Source organism: Citrus sinensis, chromosome 5, assembly GCF_022201045.2.
Source record: "Citrus sinensis cultivar Valencia sweet orange chromosome 5, DVS_A1.0, whole genome shotgun sequence".
Classification (NCBI taxonomy): Eukaryota; Viridiplantae; Streptophyta; class Magnoliopsida; order Sapindales; family Rutaceae; genus Citrus; species Citrus sinensis.
Window position 1 is genome coordinate 38909485 of NC_068560.1, and position 20802 is coordinate 38930286.

The 20802-nt window shown below is 33.9% G+C and overlaps 1 protein-coding gene across 15 annotated transcripts; it reads right to left on the reverse strand.

Moving 5' to 3' along the window:
* Nucleotides 1-998: 998 nt before the first annotated feature.
* LOC102611958 (histone-lysine N-methyltransferase ATXR7) lies at nt 999-13797 on the reverse strand. Of its 15 annotated transcripts, none has more exons than XR_003063147.2 (19): nt 13631-13797; nt 12856-13066; nt 12201-12756; nt 11947-12063; nt 11214-11537; nt 10731-11099; nt 10327-10644; nt 9689-10192; nt 9050-9563; nt 8807-8959; nt 7806-8224; nt 7580-7702; nt 7337-7417; nt 6933-6986; nt 6687-6838; nt 6385-6432; nt 5304-5344; nt 4159-4337; nt 999-3821 (listed from the first exon to the last, which is right to left on the reverse strand). XR_003063147.2 is itself a non-coding variant. In XM_015526127.3 (17 exons), exons 2-16 carry the CDS (start codon nt 13035-13037, stop codon nt 6411-6413), a joined length of 3888 nt encoding a protein of 1295 aa, XP_015381613.3. In that variant the 5' UTR covers nt 13038-13066; nt 13631-13797; the 3' UTR covers nt 999-3821; nt 6385-6410. The 15 variants fall into 15 exon arrangements, 1 of the variants encoding a protein (XP_015381613.3); XR_008054723.1 differs by lacking the exon at nt 4159-4337 and having other exon boundaries at nt 999-2772; nt 2894-3821; nt 5304-5445; XR_003063145.2 differs by having other exon boundaries at nt 5304-5445.
* Nucleotides 13798-20802: the final 7005 nt, after the last annotated feature.

The following is a 20802-nucleotide window of genomic DNA, read 5'->3' on the forward strand; positions in this document are numbered from 1 at the left end:
ACCCTGGTATCACTTTCATTTCACACACTAATAATAAGCAATTATAAATTACTACAAATTAAATAAATAAAATATTACATTTATTTTCCACGCTGTGCAAAATAAGTACAAACCCATCCCAAAATATCAGCATGTATCATGTATTTTTTTTATATGTTCTGCTGCTGCACAAGCACATTTCTTTTGCCTTCTTTCTTTCTTTGGTTGCGTTGCTCCATACACTTCACATTTGCCTAATTTTTATTTTTATACACTTGATATGTTATAATAAAAATTCTATTATCTATTTATAGGGACTACTCTCCCTTAACACCATATTCATATTAATGAGAGAGAAATCTATCCCTATCCTATCTAATTAACTTCGGTAGAGGAAAGTAAATCCCAACGATTCTTAGAATTAGAACTAGACCCTACGCTCTCAAAGCTTGAGATGCTTTGAGTTGAGGATTTGTCATGTATAGTCACTCCTACTGCTTCGCTGCCTGCCTCCACTACTATACATTTCATTCATTCGCAATGGCAAGGCCTTCCTTCGGGCTTCACCTGTCCTTCACCGTGCGTCTGTGTCCTCCAATTTAATAATAATAATAATAATAAAACGTCAATTACATTTTACAATAAAGGAGGACGCCACCACCCCCCCCCCCCCCCCCCCCCCAACAAATGTCGGTCACACTTCATGCTGCATTATTCTTAAACCATGCAGGTGTGTGGTGAATGCAATCACTTGCTGGGTTTTATTTATTGTGCGTGAATTATAGAAACCTAATCTATGTTCTCTACATACTTCCAACCTACAGTTGTGTGAGAGGCTTTACTTGAGTAATACATCATACCATGCATGCGTGAGAATGTATTTTTGTGAATATGAATTGTTTGACATACATTTTATTGAACGTAAATTATCATAAGAACCAATATAAATTGTTTTAATTACTCGTGCAACATCTCCCCCGTGTGTGTGTGTGTGTGTGTGTGTAGATATAAGATGAATGTGACAAGTCTTTAACTGCCGTCTCATATCATATCATACTACCAAATCAACTCAAAAAGTAATTTCAATCCAAGTAACAACAAATTCAGTTTGCCCATATAACTTGTTTGAGGTTTGATCCTACATTGCTTCCTGCCACAACCCTCCTCCTTTATCCGGGCTTGGGACCGGCTGTGTAGGCAATCCATGAAACAAACAAGACACAGGCGGAGTTACTTCTCATGCAAGTCATGCCGTCAGATTGAAGAAAGTTGCACGGCTAATTGGATTCAGATCAGCAAACAGCAACGACCAGAAGCTTGACCAGGGTTATTCACCAATGCGCTAAGGTCGAATACAACTGCAAGGAATATGCAGAGCGCGGGACCAACAAAGGGCGTCTTCCCTCTAATTACTACACATTTATTATGCCTTCAAATCATTTCTTAAAGCTGCTGATCCAAACTTTGGGAACTTTGGGGCTTCCATGGCACTTAGCCCACCACCGTTATCAGGCAATTATAATAATAATAATAATAATAATAATAATAATAATAATAATTAAAAAAATCCATTAGGGGGTTATAATATTTCAACATTTTTCTATTGAGTTAAACAGTTGAAAACATCATCACTACGCAACACTTCTATAAACAAGTTAGCCTTTGCAAAAATAGAGAACCCACACAGTGGTGGAGCCACAGTGGGACAAGTGTGGCAGCTGCCCCCATTCATATAAATTTTTCTTTCTTTTTTCTTTCTCTGTTAAAAACAATCTCAATTTCAATCAAATTTTTATTTGCTCCAAGTCAAGTTTCCTAGGTTTGGATTGAAAAAAAAAAAGAAGCCAAGTTAACTTTCAGTATCACCAAAATCACATTAAATGTGCATTTTACCCAAAATTAAATGAAAACATCAAAGAAATCAAGTTCTCCAAGTAATTAGTTTACAAAGTGACCCACTTAGATTTAGTATAGACACTGCTAAATGTGCGGGGAAGAAATTTAGTGTGAAACTAGGCATATTTGTTTTTAATTCCAATGAACATTAGTTTACAAAACCACTTTGGATAGATTTAAGCCAATTATTGATGACATACACTCATTTTATATGGGTTAAAAGACGTTATGGTTAATGTTTAATATTTAGCACAACATTGGTTAATTACTTAAGTGAAAAACTTGCAACGGTGTGCTCTCTCAATCCATCAAACCGACAAAATAAAATGGTTGCCCTGGATTTTTTGAGTAAGATTTACATCATCCACGAAGGTTTTCCCCTCATTTATACTTTCCAACTCTCTCTCTCTGACCCATAAATATAAGGATCTACAGCAAAATTTCTTTTTCTCTCCAGGAGGGTAATTTTTTTACTTTTAGAGCATTTGTTACTTGTATATTGCTTGGCAGGCGTGACTATACTATGTAGAGTTGTTCCCGCTTGGGGGGCAAGGCTAAAATGGAACAGCTATACTACAGAGCCGTTACTGCTTTTAGTTAGAAGTTCTCAATTTTTCATTACAAGCTCCCTAGTGTTCATTACAAGTTCCTATAAGTAGTTCTCACTTGGGAATAAAGGGAAACTTGGGATTGATAATAATATTTAAAAAAAAAGGTGAAATGAAGGTGAAAAACAGCACTAAGGTAGAGTCGCTTCACTTCACGTTTTGGATTGCACCTCCCCCACTAGTACCAGCCCACAATGAGCTGTTAAACTAAGGAAATAAAGCAGATACGTACCTCAACGCATAAAAATGCCACAATCCAGCAGCTAACAGTGTGTGAACTGACCCGCTCCTGCAGCCAAATGGAAAGTGGAATGGCACAAAATAAAGACACAGAAATAAACACAAGCCAAGTAAAAACAAAAAGAATTAATGCTTTGGCAGTTATCAAATGCACATGACAAGCTCCTTACTACCCATCGTTGTTTAATCACCACTCTCCCATGCAGAGATGACATCTGCACCAATAATAAATCAAATTAATGGCTACTGAAATTTGGAGCTAATTCAATTCCTTAATCAATCCTCCCAACACTTGACATGACATCTAAAGTCAGTGGTCAATCCTTTATCCCATAAAAGCACTCAAACTTGGTCATTATCTTCCACTTCATTGTTGCTACTCTGCCTCTTCTTTTCAGCAGAAAACTTTTATTGCTTAATATTACAAACGAGATCCTTGGTAATAATAGAATGCTAGATAAGCAGAAGTACAAGTAGGTTCCGCACTATTCTCAATTAAGGCCATGGCTCAAAACTAAGCGCCCCTTCAAGATGACTGCTTGTTATGCATATCCAAGGGACAAGCAGGACATGTTCAGAACATAGCTCCATAAACGTTTTTAAAACAATGGTTGGTAAGCAATAAGCATGAGCATTGAGCCCTCCGGTCGTAAGCATTCTGTATGCAAAATAGGGGAAACGATTTCCAGTTGTCCTCAATTCTCTGTTTTACTGTCAATTCTCCATTTTACTCTGAAAGAATTAAAGACATGCATGTTGAGTTGCATGACAATTTTCTCCACCAAATAATATTACCAGCAGAGGTAGCAGCACCATTTGCAAGAATTATCTTGTATATTCATTCCATTTATTTATATATTGAATAAACAAATAAATATGCATGTTTGTACAAAAAATTTGCTGTTCCAAAAATGTTGTTAGCAAGGAAAGACAAACTGATTTACAGTTTCTAAGAAGAGAAACTCATCTGCAACAGAGATCTGTGTACAAGACCGCACACACGTCAGTAGTTCATCTTCGAAGAGTAGTCAAATACAACTCGATATGAAATGAACAACAGAGCAGATCGTCCAGCTTTTACTACTAGTAATAGTAAACCTGAAATGACAATACTTGTGTCAATTCCCACAACGTAAGCGGAAATGGTTCATTACGTCTTCAACAGAGTTTCATAGCACTAAAAACAATTACCAACATCAAAAGAAGACATTGACTCTTTCAGAGGAGACAAATGTCAAATTCAAACAAAACTAAAAGCATAGCTCTGACAAAATAGCACAAGCAAGCAAATTTAAATGGCACTGATACATCCTATATGCCATTAATGAGGCCATGCTGTTTTTTCAAGACAATTTTTAGACACATATCAAATTCCAATCAGAAGAACGCCTTCATGGCAAGCTAAAAACAACAATTACCATCATTGCCAACCTACCACGGCATATAGGTGGCAATTTGCGACATGACCCGTCAAACCAAACACGAACACAATACAAAACTAGCAGATTTGAGGTTGACCTAATACGGCACGACTATTCATCATGCCGTGTATGTGTATGTTCGCCCATCAAATAGTCGTGTTGGATTCCGATTTAGAATTCACAAAAAGCAAACCTGACAATGCACAATTAAGAGTTAACATGTTGCCTTAATCGTTTTTTTGTCCAATGAAACTCTGATATGTTCATCACACTTTATGTTTGGACCAAAATAAATATTAGTATTTTGAGTAGGAAGCATTGTATTATTTTAGAAATACTAACAAGATACACTAAAAACATGTGAAATATATTAAGATATGTTAAACAGATGACAAAATTACAACCATTTTAATAATTATGTTGAGTTAGTGTTTGGGTTTTTGGCACGATTAATAAATAAATCATATTGTTAAAGCAACAAATATTGTTATACCTTAAGCTGACAGGATACAAACACACAGCACCCATCCCTACTTAGAATATCATATCTTAAGCTTTCCTAACTAAAGGTTAAAAGTTCTCTGGCCTTCCTCAATTTTTCATACATAGGTGCACAAGAGAGACCAAGGGACATTAGGACAAACTGCAGCATTTGAAATTTTTATTTGCACTAAACAGAATAATTACGTGGAAATATGTAATTATGTAACCAAGGATACACAAACACCAAGGGTACACAAAATCAAATCAAACTATGTATATTTGATATTGTTACAACCAATACTAACTGATTATATGATTTTTTTTTTTGTAAATAAAGTACCTATCACTATTCTAAAATACAAGTTAAATTATGAACACCATTTTGATGATATAGTTTTCAATTTCCATTTCCAACTCAAAAATTGACATGCAAAGTGGATTTAAACTGACCATTTGATAAGTTATTGACTCACTATTCATACGGGAATATTCACATTTTCACAACATAACTGCAGGCTAAAACATGATATATATATCAGTCAGTGATGGATCCCCTTATAGCACGTAATCTACTACATAGACAAGTTTACGTTTAAAAAAATTAAAGATACTAACTGTTTAATAAGTAAATTTGAATTTATTTGAATATGCAAACAATTTGGTGTCAGGAACATACAATTGATGATAAACACTGTCAAGAACTTGGCTGGATTCGCTCTTTTACAGCATTGGAGAGAAAAACAAAATCATGCTTTTAGCTATTGGATGACAGATAATCTCAGCTCCTCCAAATATGTCAAGCTACAAAGTATACTAACCTGTAAGTTGGATTAAAAATAAATTAATCACACAATGAAAGTTTAGCACATCCATCTACACTGGAAAGAGATTATGTCGGCTGAATATCCATAATCTCTTCTGCAATTATAATATTTTCAGTTCCTAATATATGAGGCATATTATTGGATTAAGATACAAACTCCTATACAAACTCTTCTCGTATAAACTTACATGTCATCATTATCACTCAACATCATCTCTTTGAACAAATCTATTTTATTTTTGACATTCCAATATTCAATACTTTCATGCCACATCAGTTTTTACAAGTGTTTGAATATCAGTTTGTACATGAATATTCTGCCAATCCCTTGAAATCTTCGATTAACAATTCTATAAATCAGATTGATTACACCAGATAACAGGAAGCATTTCAATAGGTTCATAAAAGCAGTTAAATTATCATATTGCTCAGGAGAAAAACATAGTTTCAATATTCTGATGATCCGGAAGAATAACTCTTGGAGAATACACTAATGAGAAGAGATACTTTCACCTAATGACATCATTCATTTTGTTCAACAACTAGGAGTACTTGTTAGATCACCAAGTTGCACACCATAGAAATCAGATTCATCTATAGATGAACTAGTTTCCCCAATTTTGAGCCATAAGTAAATTTCCTCCAAAAGGCATCTAAAGATTAAGCTTCTAAACCATAGACAACCAAAGTAAATATGAATACTTAGTGAAGGAGAAATGAAGTAAAACAGAACTAGGGAATTCAAAATTTTATGGCATCAAAGATCCAAAAAGGCAATTGCATAACAATCACATCAATTATCCTCAGCGCTACAATGTCATACACCAACCTCAGGTGAATAACCAACGCCCATAAACATTTATAAGACACAAGCAGTGGATATTGGATCAAAAAATAAAACTCCTGTCTAAGAAACAATTATATAAAGACATACCTGGATTTTCACCACAAAAGTAATTCCTAATTCAATGATCCATGACACCTAACAGAAGATAAAGAAGAAATATTAGTCAATTCCATGCGGACATACACAATCCAAGTGTCATTGATAGACAAAAGCCTTCAGATAATGCATCAAACTTCTAAAGGAGTCTCAGTCCAGCCAATACAATTTTGTTTGATGTTATACCACTAAAAAAATCTACAAAATTACCTAAAGCAATCAGAACAATCAAGAATGTTGGTAATATCATAAAACTGGATGCATGAACGGCAATAAGCCTAATTCCATCTTACTTCTTTGAACCACAGTAGCAAGGAATCTTTTTCTCCTCCAAAGGAAATTTGTAGTTGTAAGTAATTTCTTCACCAGCTGCTATGTGCCGCTTTGCATAAATAAAAATTTTTTTTTGACCTTCAACACTTATCACCTTGGTATAGCAGTTAGGCTGCAAAAGCAATTACTATTTCAGATGAAGAATACCAGAAATTAACTAACTTCCAATCAGCAGACCAACTTCACATGTCATTTCATGCACCTACATTGCACGAATGATTTATAAATCTGGCAATCCCACCCCTCTTTGTTGCGTCAACCTGCACATACACAGACAAACTATAATGAAATAGTAGTAACCATAATACAGAACAAACAATCCACCCCCCTGGTTCACTTCTGTAATCCTTATTCCCTTCAATCCTGTAAAAGTTTCTCTGTTTCCTATTAAAAATAAATAAATAAATAAAACAGAAAAAGTTAAAAAGTGGAAGATGCAGCATGTCATGAACAAAATGATAGTTTTCCCATCCCAACATAAGTTGACTCTGTCTGTAGCTCAATTGAGAGTATCAGACAGCATTCTCTTTAATCCCTCTATAGGACTGCGAACAAAATAAGAAAAGATACATGTCGAATCACGGTAGCATATTATTGTAGTTTTACCCACCACGTAACCATCATCAAGTCTAAAGAGATAGCTGCTGCCAATTCCCATCTTCTCGTAACGACATTCGCGTATATCAGATATCTGTTGAATTTTTTTTTAAAAAAAATAATTAATGGTGATCTATCACAAGAAAAGGGACAGCTTAGTACATTCAATTGAAAAAGTGACCAAAAAAAAAAGGGTCTGACAGTTGATTCCAGCTAAAAACAGAAGCCATTATTTAAAAAGCTTAATTGAAACTACCTTGAGACGAATAAGCTCTCCTACATATTCGATGACAAAGTCCTCTGCCTCTATTGGCTCTAGTGCAACAAGACCCCAGTCATGTATCTTGCTCCGTTGGAAACGTAAACGCTTTTTCCTTGCCTGACAATTGATATAATAGTTTAGGATGACAACCTACACAGTACTTTACAACAACTAAAGAGAAGATAAAGGCATTCCAAAAACAACTTTGTTGGTCAATCACCTTCACTTGAGAAGCTTTCAAAAGCTCCGCACCCTCTGCAGCAGCAAGAAGATTGCGCAGCTTCACCCTATTTGTTCTTGCAGAAAGACCCTTACCATTTGCCCACTGAGATGCATTGACCTCAGGACCTAAATACTTGGTGTGAACATACTGAGCTCCCCTGACACGAGCTCTTTCAGCAGGACTAGCATTCAGAGACCATTTATGCCATTCCCATCCACTGATTGAAGACCGAGCACATCCATCAGATCTTGGGCAGAGATTCGATGTTCTGGATTTACTAGCCTTAGTCTTTTTCATGGCAACCTGTCTAGAAGCTGCTTGCTTAGCGGTACCCTTCGCTACTTTCAGAGCCTTGGTAGCATGTAACTCCAAACCATCCATTGTACGCTTCCTTTTCTGTTTTGATTCCTTGGTAGCTGCACGTGAAGAAAAAATCCATTGTATCAGTAAGGAAATCAAATTATATATGTGCGTGTATGCATGTATATGTATATGTATATGTATGTATATATATTCTAAAGTGCAGGATCGTAATTGGAGCCATTAAATCCAATGGCTCATTGTTTTTTAATTTTTAAACATGGTGGGCCCACCGTATGCAGATTTTATGAGCCATTGGATTTGAATCCAACAGTAGGTGGACACAGACAAAAATGCTACTTTTTTACTTCAAATCCTTACATTGGATTGAATGAATCCAATGGACGAAAAATATGTCACCTTTTTAAGTCAAAATTTTGAGTGAAGGATCCCCACCCATGTGTGTGTGTGTGTGTGTGTGTAGAATAATCTTCCAGAAGAGAATCCCACATTTTGACCAAGCTAAAAAAAAAAAAGGATTCCAATACAGTGTTTTGTGTACCTTAGCATATTGGAATTTCTGTTTCTGTCTCATAGCTTGATCCTCATTTTACACACACACACATAGATAGATAGATAGATAGATGGATATAGAGAGAGAGAGAGAGGGAGAGAGAGAACAACAAAGGCAATATTACCATTTGGTTTGCTTTTAGAGGAATCAAGAATAGAATCTTTCTCAATTCCAACATTATGGGCTTTGCCACGAACAACCTTCCCTACATCATTTCCATCAGCGCTCAAGGTTGACAACATCTCACCAGAAGGTTTTGGCACAGGCACCTTATCTCCTAGAATGGACAAAAACCATTATAATTTAAACGTGTATGATAATCTAAATTATAGCAACTACAAATTGCATTAGTGAGGAATTGTCATACTTTGAACTGCAGAGGTAACTTTCATTACTTTCTGACTGATTGTACTTTTGGCTGATGAGTAGCCACTGGGTAACTTACTCTTGACTTTAGACGACCCAGCACTGGCAGATGATTCAGCGGTTACTTTGTTTTTTCCAATCATTTTAGAAGGTACAGAAGTGAATTTATTTGCTCCAATCTTCTTAGAAGATGCATCAATTAGCTTGTTCTTTCCAATCTTTTTAGAAGATACAGCACTGGGTTGAACTTTGGCATTTTCAAAAACATCTCCAGCAACTCCCTGTTTTCTCGACTTCTCTACATGTTCAGTCTGAAATGCATTCTCAACAGAATTGGAACAATTAGAGGGTGATCCAAACTTTTTCCGCAACAACTTTTTCTTGCGGTGATACGTATATTTTTCAACCATTGTAGATGCTTCTGAACTGTGAAATCTCTTTGATCCTTCTTTAAGTTTGTCTACGACAGTAGAGGTATCACCATGATGTTCATTGTGAGCATTAGAGGCTCCTTCCTGAAACACCAAATAAGCACCCGAGGAACATATAAGAAATCAAGTGCTTCAAAAATCAACACATATACAGTTCACTCTAAAGAGTGAAATTTAAAAAAGAAAATAAAATAATAAACAAAACAGACCGCTTTCTCATTGCCATCAGCTTCACAGCATTCCTTCATATTACACCACAACGCAAGAAACTGCTGAAGAGCATCATCAACAAACAATGACTTCCACTCACCAACTACAATTGCATGCAACTTCTGACGGCACATTGCTATGGCAACATATTCTCCCATCTTAGTGGTAAACTCATCCGACCATGAAAATTGGAATTTGCCATTACATGATGGAACAAGTTTTCTGACACTGTCTTCAAATCCAGGTGGAGACGGCTCATCAGTTTCTAGCTCATCAACCACATTGTCTACAAAACCACTAAATGATCTCTTAAAAGCACATGCCAAAATATTAGACAAAAGATCCTTTGACAGGGGTTTTCCAGCTTGGAATAGACTCTTAGAATCTTCAGATGAAAATATCTCAGCAGATGTTTCATTTGAATCAATCCTCATCCCACCATTTACATCTGCAAAACCGCATTGGCAGGTATGCAGATCATGACTTGAAGGGTCAACAACATCCTGCATCAACAAAGTTGTTTCCTCAAGAAATGATTACCATAACCAATTTGAAATGTTGAAGAGCTAAGGGAAAAAAAAAAAAAACCGCAATATGCAGGAAGTCAGCAGAAGTCTAACTAAACTTTTCATATTACCTCTTTCATGTTGATACCCTTTGAAGCACTTACTACTTTCCTCACTTCATCTTCCACGAGAATTTCAACATACTCAGTATAAGTTGCCTTTGTGGACAAATAGAGCTCATTTTCCACACCATCGAGGATGCATTTTACATCATCGAGTAATAGATGATCATTGCATGATAGATTCTTCTGTTTAGATAAATTTTCTCCCACAGGAACAGATAAAGACAAATGATACGGCTGTACATCATTTTCTGTTCTGATTTCCACCATCCCAAAACCGGGAGGGCAATCATCATCAGATACAGAGGAGTCCTGCTCAGATAGCAACTGTCCATACCATTACAAATGACTTCAGGTGTAACAAATATGAAAAAAAAATGACTACATAATCCCTAAATAGGATCACCACTTACATGTCGAGAAGGTGCTTGCTCCATCCTCTTTCGATCATCCTTATAGTCACTGGCAGGTCCAGTAATCTTTGGATGTCCAGACCAAAGTTTTCTCTTTCTCCAGGCAGAAGAATATTCTGCTACACGGTCACCAAAGACAGCATTCCACATGACTTGCATACAGTGATCAAAAAGCATTTTACATACAATGTTATAAGACCCCCAGAAGATCTCAATGCTTCCACCAGATTTTGTGCAAGCAGAAGATAGTGTATGAATTTCATGTTTACACATCTGATTAGAAATATTGTGACTGGCTGCTGCCTCAAAGCCAGTTGTAGCATGATTGCTCCTCTCACATCCATTATCTGTCTCACAGGCAATTTCAGACTGCCAAAGCAAGGTATTGCAACATATTAGATAAAAATAAGGCCACAGCATGGTAAATGTTCAGCAATTGTATATACAGCTCATTCTTGCAAAATAAAATGCTGTGTAAATTACCATTCTGCCATCAGAATAGCCACTGTTAGCAGCCTGATTAACTTGGTGAAGCTTAAGGTGTTTCTGAGCTTTCTTTGAAGTAACATACTCTGATATGATGTTGCTGATGATCTCATCTAACAGAACTCTACGTGCTGTTTTCATTATTCCAGCATGAAGTTGAGAAGAAACACCTTCAGAAATTTCAGATATGAAGTTCATGGATGAGCCGGCCTTATAAATTTTAGCATCAGATGCATGGACAGTTTCCAGTCCATTTATTCTCCATGCATTTATAGCAGACAGCAATTTGATGGGACCAACCTTATTTTCATCATGATGTATCTGCATAATAAAATAAACATAAAGCCAGAGTGAGAAACAACAGAACTTTGTGGAATACCCAAATGTGTCCAAGTGATATCCCCAAGCAATTGAAGATTAATAATCACAATATGACTGATCATAACATCAGATACAACAACTTCAGGACCAGTCACTAGCCAGGACACCGTCTGACAGGTAAACACTATATTAAGCAACTATCCTACAGTGTGCAAACAATATACAGATATCCTTCAGTGTGCTCTTCCCCTCTGACAAATGTGTGCCAAAACATGATCCTTTACAGTAAACAGTTCTAAAAAATTTCATTAGACTAAAACACTTCGCCAAAAATTGGAGATTAAGAGATCATACACTTAATGCCCAGTGCCTCCTTCATAATAAATGCTGCCATAACTTTATAACTTACCACGACCGAATCCTTGAGGTATCCATATTGATGACAAGAATATAGTTCTAAAAGTGAATGTGGTCCATGTTTCCTTCCTTCGTCATCCTCAAACAACCAACAAGCATCTTCACTTGACTGGAAAAAATATACAAATGAAAAAAAAAAACACTTCAATAGGCATATCATACCACGTATTTCATGTAGTGAAATACAATCAAAATGACTTTGTAGGAGAACAAAATAATACATTTTAAACAGAAAATAAACAGTACCCCTGGTAAAAATGATGGAACACAATTAGCTGCTTCAGGGTTTGACACCATCGGATTGTAGATATAACTACAGTTGACAAGTGATTGTGATACTAATTGAGAATCAGAACAAACAGTTTCTGGAGCACTATGATGAAAAAGGCCCTCTTGTCTCATGTTGCCAGTATTCAGATATGCAAAGCCTGAGGCAACATGGTCAGGAAACTGCTTAAAGTACTTCAATGGTACGGGGTTGATTAATGTTCCATTGACAACAGGATACACAGGAAGCTCATCAGGGAGGAAACCAGTCGATAAACCCTCATATAGCTGATGCTGAATATAAGGTCCACACATCTGGCCACTTTCATTGATATACATCCATCCACTCACACTACCAGCCGGGGTGTAACCATAGTACCTCTTGTCCAGGTATGAAGTTCCTCCACTACTGGAAGACTGTTGAACATCACCACCGGTGCCATTTGATTGGCACCTCATCTTCATGAAAAACCCTGAATGAAACTTTTCATCAAAATTGCAACAAGATGAAGAAATGTCCCCCATAACAACGCACCTGACAAATCATTGATGATAATTTTAGACGGTCTGTAACAGCAATAGCAAAAAACCCAAGAGGAAAATTAATTAAGACGAGGGAACAAAAATGTAATACCCATTAGTGGAGCAATCTTCTGCACTTGGTTGCATTGATGAGGTAGCGTTGGCATAAATGTGTTCGGAGAGATTAGAAACAAAATGCTGACAATCAAAATTCGAAATTTTCAGCCTCTTACGAGAAAGGAAATAGTGATGGTCTTCATGGTCTTCATGATCAATAGCTGTAGAAAAAACCATGGTCTAAAAAGAATCTTCCGCGCAGCAACCTGCATCTTCAAAACACAAACAATAAAGATTAACCATAAACAAGCAGAGACGTTTAGATGCATAAACCAACCTCTGAAAAAAAAAAGTGAAAAACATGTAATTACATGCCGGCAGTACACAGAAAATAAGAAAATAGCAAGGGGAAGATGTAATTTAACAAAACATAGATGATTAAATTGAATGAGGATCGAGCACCAGCTTGTTTAGATTTAAATGGCAAAGATGTAAAGTTTGTAAAAAATTCCCCACAAGAAAAATACAGAGCAATGAAAACGATTTTGCAGTTGATATAGAATTCCAAAGACAATGCAACCAACGCGATTTTTTGGCGCTGCCATTAACTGACAATCAGAAGATTATTTTCTATCAGTTACTCGTTTCACCGATTAGCCCAGGAAAAAAAAAGGAAAAGAAAAGACGATCCAAATTTCGAATCGATCCTTTTTCGTTCGAAGATATTTCATGTTGTAATTGACATAGTGAACAACAGCAGTGATATATCGAATCTGATCTGATAACAAAACCCGAAAAAACAAATAACGATGACGCTTCATAATGATAACCTGATGCGCGCGGACTAGGTAGGCAATGGTTGCCGCCGCTGAAGATGATTTTTCTCCTGCCTCCAGCACTTCTCTCTCTCTACAGGTTGAGATTTATGACCACCAGGATTGTCGTTTTGAAGGATACTGAACTAAAAGTTACGTTTCAATGGTTTGTTTAATTATAATTACAACCTTCTCGTTTAGAATATTTTCCACTCAGACCAAAGACGTTCAAGTTGTATGCCGGTTGCGCCAATTTTTTTTTTTAATTTTAAAATCTCCTATAAAGGTTATCAAGAAAAATGAATTCTAATAAATCCAAGAATCTAAAACTCCAAGATTAACTGTAAATAGTTATTTTAATTTTCAAAATGTGAAGAGATCAATATTTAATAATTTAACTTGAGAAGTACATGTGTAGTTCTTGAATTTTCTCCTTCATAAAAATTACAAATATGTAACATAGCACCACAATAAATGAGAGCTCTATGATTATGAGCTAATACAATTCATTTAGGACTTGATAATGACGGTTCGAATTATATATTCAAATTTGTAAAGGTCGTTAAAAATATTTGAATGATAATTAATTACGTCTATGATAATTAGACCACGTAAGATATAAAATTATAAATAGTATTTAACTAATCATTTTCTTCTAACTGTTGCAACTACCTTCTAAAAAACTATAAAAAAAAAGTTGACAAGAGTAAAAAATGGTTGAAATTTTTGATATAAACTAGAATGTTATCAAACTTAGCAAGAATCATTATTCACTTACAATTAATTGAGAGAATTTTCATTACATTTTATCTATTTTTGCAACCAAATTATTTTAAGAAAATCACAAATTTACTTGAGCATGGAAGATTTTTTCCAGCAACAATTTTGGCACCACAATTACTTTTTTCATTTTTAATTTATTACTAAAAATGAATGCATATCTATCTAGTTTTATAGTATATTCTTACTAATAATATTTATAGGGATAAATATGTAACGGCTGTGTTTTTAAAATATCTCATTCACAGGTGGTAAAAATATTTAAGAAAATAGATTTAAATTTAGATTTTAAAAAAAAAAATAGTAACTAGTAACTAGTCTTCTCAAAGGAAAAAAAAAAACTAGTAATTAGTAATTACGGATATAACGGAAACTTCCTCTTGAATACAACCACATTCTGGATTTCATTACAATTTAAGGGGGTTAAATGGTATTGGAACTTCAATAAAATAAAAAACATGCCCTGGCTGTCGAGGGTGTACTTAGAAAATTTGGGTTGCATTTTAGCAGCCTTGATAGTCGGAGGCTGTCCAGCACAAAAGCTGAAAAATGTAGTTGGGCCAAAGTGAGCGACCAACTGGACCAATTCAATTTCAAGCAGAGCAGAGCTTTAACAGCCCTCTAAAATCGTTACAACAGCACCTCTGAATTTTATTTACTTAAATATCCTAATTTAAGTTAAAAAAATACAAGCCAAAATATAAACTACAGATTAAAATTAATCATCTTCCCAAAAATTTTACCCTAAAAAATATTTCTTTTAATTTTTTACTTATAAAATACATAAAAATCCTAAAATCTTAAATTATTTTCTTTTTATTATATAGTTTTTATCTCTATAAGTGTAAACTCTTATAATTCTTTTTAAAAATATTTTTTCAATAAAATTTAAAATATAAATATAAATTGTAAAATTGGTATGTTTAAATAATTTTTTAAAATGAAATTTATTTAAGTGTTTGAGAGAAATACCATTCCAAATAAAAAAAATTAAATTTGGTTATTTACGTAAAAGTCAATTGCAAAGGGGTTTTATGAGACACTTTAGGGGTGTAGAAAAAAATCTCTTTCGTGCAGGTCCATTCTGTAACTATAATAGCTGGACCGAACGAGAATCAGGCCCGATCACCTTATTGGCATCAACTTCCAATCTATTTGCAGGATCGTTCGCAAAAAGCACGAGCAAACACCAAGACACGCAGTAATTGAATTGCACAGAAGTTATTACAAATTGCTTAATCCACTGTTCCACACACACACACACATGATGACAAAAACTGATTATGGGCGAGCTATACTGCTGAGACAGAGAGAAACAAAGTACCGTAGAATGCAGATGCCTAGATGAGGGTCCTCGGAAATATTCTCTTTGTATTATTTACCTTTTCTTCCCATTTCTGAAAGAAAAGGGCTGCCAAATGTTCCTTTCAAGTCTCATTACTCATTAATGTATCAAGTAAATAAAAGGAAAGGAATTGGAGTACAACAAATAAATAAAATGGAGTTATTCAGAGGATACAAGTACACGTAATAGAGCAAACTTGATTTATGCGAAGAAAGCCGACCAAATTGTTGTTATTTACGTCAAAAACTAAAATAAAATAAATACTGATGTATTACATTATTATTATTATTATGATGCATAGGAAAGGGATACAATGCGAAAAGGGCCCTAGCGAACCCGAGTCCAAGAGAAATGCCAACAAACTCACCTTTGTCCTCTTTTTACCGGCTGAGATGAGATGTCGCCTTCGCTGGAATGCAAAAGTCGCGCATCTATTCTCCATTCATGTTATTTCAGTGCCATGCCGACTCCAACTTATGCATGCAGATAAATACAAACGACGAATTTACACATTTTAGTTGTTGGTGTAGTGATGAAGAGCAATAAACCCTAATTAAATTTAAATTTATAGAGTTTAGAGTTTATAAATAATTTAATTAATGTGTATTTAGTTACCTATTTAGAATTTTATTTTTTATGTACTTATTTAAGTTGCAATTTTAATTTAGATAAGAGTTATGTAATATTTATTTTATTGCTATGCCGTTTGGTTTAGGTCACTATAACATGGCGTCTTCTATAACTTTAGAAATAATTGTGCTGATTATTATTAAATTTTAGTTTTGAGATTCTGCGTGAGTTTTGTACTTTTATTTTTTGACAGTATTTTGTAAAATCAATGAGTATTAACATCTTAAATATATGGGGTATTGAAAATATCCCTACCCTTTTCCATTATTTCATCCATGTTTGCTATCAAAGCTAAAAGCTTGGATTATATTGTTTGTAGTTGCCATTTCCCCATGTATCATTTTCGAATTTCAATTTATCATTCTTGATTTATATCGATTGAAAAAAATCCAAAAAAATGAAAACAGAAAAATTAGAAAAAAACAAACAGAAAAATAGCATCGGAGTCAAACAACACCAGCTGTCAAGTTCCACCCCTCTCGCTGCCGTTTCAGTAACCCACCGCCTCAAACACAGCCCCAAAGGCCACAAATCCAGTGCACTCCTCCACCAACGATCTCCCACTGCGGCTGTAAATTGGATCTCGCCACCATCACCAACAGGTTCCTTGACACCATCTTTATCAGCTTCATAGTCTCTAACCAGATTCTTAGTCGCCGTTGACTGGAATACGCCTCCATAGTGAGTTTAGGTATAGCTGGCAAAAGTTGACACGACCCGATTATTTGACATAAACACGACACGAATAAATGGGTATGAGTTGTCAAATTTGACATGATTATTAAATGGGTTGGATCCAGGTTGACACATTTTTTTCAGTGTTGGGTTAATGTTAAAGTTCTTGATACATTTACTTAATCAATAATACAATTATATTTTTTATTTTAAATTAATTTATAGGTTCTTGTCATCAAAACTCAAATATTGAACATGATTATCTATTTTTATTTTTTTATTTTTTTTAAGGATGAACATATATATAGTATTTCATTTATAAAATTTTATTTAGATTTAGAATTCCAATAGTGTAAATATGTAAAATGTTAATAGACATGTATATTTTATAATATTGATATATTATACTATTTACATACATATAATTAAAATTTCAATAGTAGAAAATGTGTAATATTTTAGTGATATGTATAATTTATAATATCAATAAATTATAAGAGTGTGTGTGTTTAATATAAATTTTGTTAAACATATAGATATTAAGTGGGTTATTGGGTAACCAGTTTATTTTCCATGTCGGTTTTAGATCTTAATATTTTAACACTATTATTAAATTGGTCGTGCTTGGGTCGAACTAAATTTGATACGACACGAAAATAATCCGATGACCCATTTTGCCAGCTCTAAATTTAGGGTTTGACTAATATTACAATTTTGCCCTTTTTAATTTTTCAGATTTTTCATTTTTTTTTAAAAGTATAAAAAAAGAAAAAAAGTGGAAAAAATAAACAGTGCGTGAAAAAAAAAAGGAGAGAAAAGAACTGAAAAAAAAGTTATTGATAAAAAAAAAAAATTGAGTCATGAAACAATTTATTTTTGAGAGAGTTCGGAGGGATAATTGTTAGAGAACGATATGTTTTTTGAGTCATGAAACATATTCATAGATATGTTTTTTGAGAGATAAAACTATGATGTGTATGTGTTTGAGCGAGAAAGATGCGTGATTGATTGCTGAGGCCAATGACAACGAATCTGATGAAAATATTATTTAGCCATTCACATCTACGTGAACTGTTCAACATACAATTGTTGATTTCAATCCGCTCCGAGATTTGATTAGTCCATTTTTGAAGATATGAAGAAAGGGATTTTTCTGAATGCGGAAGATTATGAGGAAAATTCATTTGTCCTCAATAGTAGCTCTCGTTTCGACAAGAGATGGGTAGAGAAATTGTTGGTTGAAGATTTTATCCCACTCTATTAGACAAATTGGATGAATGTAAACACCAAGATTGGAAATTTCAAGTTTATTCATCAGCACCGGAGTTATATTTTGAAGACTAATTTTAAGGCAAACGAAGATTATATTGGGGACTATAACAAGCGAAATTCGAGGATGAATTTTTTTCTATCCAATGGGAGTGTTGAAAAGTTAAAAAAAAAAATCCTAATTAAATTAAAATTTGTAGAACTTAGAACTATTTTAATTAATGTATCTCTAGTTGACTATTTAGAATTTTATTGTTTAGTATTCACTATTATATCCCTAATTTAGACAAGAATCTTAGGTTAAAATCACTATAAATATATGTCGTTTGTAACTTTAGAATCAATAATATTGATTATTATTGAATTTTAATCAATGTAAATTCTAATTTATTTCATTATTCCGAATATTCTTAGACTAAATGAAATATTGAAAATATCCTTACCCTTTTCTATCACCCCATTGTTTTATATTTTTCCGTTGCATCAGTTCTTTATTCTTATATAGAATCAAGTTGCATTCTGTAAAGTCCATATTTGACCCCCCCCCCAAAAAAAAAAAAAAAGAGTTAAAGGAAGGACAATATGGGGGGGGGGGGGGGGGGGGGGGGGGGGGGTTGAGCAAAAGTGCTTCCAGTCCGCGTGATTTTGTTGTAGATTACATTGGATTGGCAAAAAATTTACCAATTCATCGGTTAATTTTCACAACTTGCAATGAAATTTGAGAGATAGTTATTGTTTGTATTTTATTTTTTCACTTGTTTTAATTAATTAATTAATTAATTTTGTAACTATATTAAAACAACTGAGAATAGTTTTTGGGATAAGCCTAATCTGCATTTATTTTAGATGGGTTGGATGAGTTAAGTGCCTATTTCTCAAATATCTCTCACAAACATTTCATGAACTAAAAACTTAGAGTTGAGCTCCTAAGACCTCTTTAAAAACCTTATGAAACCCTACTTACTATATTTATAACCTTACTTCTATTAAAATTATGAAAAAGGATAAAATGTTATAATGGAGCTAATTAGATTTTAAAAAATAATAATAATACAATTAGGTAATTTATTACTTCATTGTCTTAAAATTATTTTGAGTTTATTAAAAAAATTTAATTATAGCATAAATCAATATTTGAAGATGGGAGGGTTCGTAATTTATAATTGTAAAGATATTTTAATTTATTTAAATTCATAGCTGTCCTTTTATGTAATTTCGTCTAGCAATAGAAGTATGCTTAAATTTCTGGTCCATTAACTGTTTTGTGAGATACTTATGAGCTAAAAGAGCAGTCGTCATCAGGTTTTTCATGCTTACAGGGGGTTATTATAAAGAGTAATGATATTTAACTCCATTTACTCATCTCATTCACCCTCACTTTTTAAGTAATCTCTTTATTTCCATAATTACTCTTATTAACATTTTTTTTTTTTTTTTTTTTTTTTTTTTGTGGCCTGCACACACACTCTCTCCCAAATCGAGCGACCTCAATGCAAAAGTATCCAACCACATTGGTTTGCAACCCCTTCCAAATATGCGTCTTCAACGTCATTTCAGTTGCCATAACATTGCTCACAAATTGCGGCAACTGAAAGCATTGTATTCCCGTCATTGTTTCTGATTCTGACTTGTTCTCCTGACACATGGGCAAAAAATACGAAGCTAAAAGATTTTCCATGGAGTACAACATTTTACGGTGGTAGGCAATGAATGAGATCATCTGCCATAAAGTATTATTAAAAACACCAAACGAATTGAAGAGATATCTATTCTCACATGTCATTGTATTTGTTGCTTAAATTATTTATTTGTCTACTATTTATTTGTATTATTAGAAGTACTTGATATATAAAGAAGAAGCCATCTTATAGAAGCAAGTCTTGTTCCTGCTATGATCAGTAATATTGGAAGGCAATGTCTAATTGAGAGGGAAAGAGAGAGCTGGTTAGAGACAAAAGAAAATAAAAAAATTAAATTGTTAATAACGGAATTCATGGAAATAGATATGTTAAAAGAAAATTATCTATCGACCACTTAATCTTTCAAACTTTATTAAAAAACCACAAAAATAATTTTTAAGTAACAATCCACCAGGTTTACAGAATATATCATTGTTCCACTATCATCCAAAGTCCATGAGAGAATTTAACATAATCTTTGATAAAATGATTAATTCATCCCTTTAATGTAAAATTACTATTTTATCCTAACTAAATGACAGAAAAATTAGACGACTTTGGTTTTTGTTTGTAATTTAGATATTAAACAATGAATGAAACAAAAATAATGAAAATTACAATAAATGAAACAAAATTACCAAAATTAAAACAAAATTAACTAAAAGAAGTAAAACCCAAATCTAATCCTGAACTCAACCCAATGACCACATTAGAACCGCACACTAAACCAAAAAAAAAAATAAAAAGAATTCAAGCAAAGTTGCAATAGAATCAATTTTTTCTTTTTTTTTAAAAAAAAGAAAGAATTA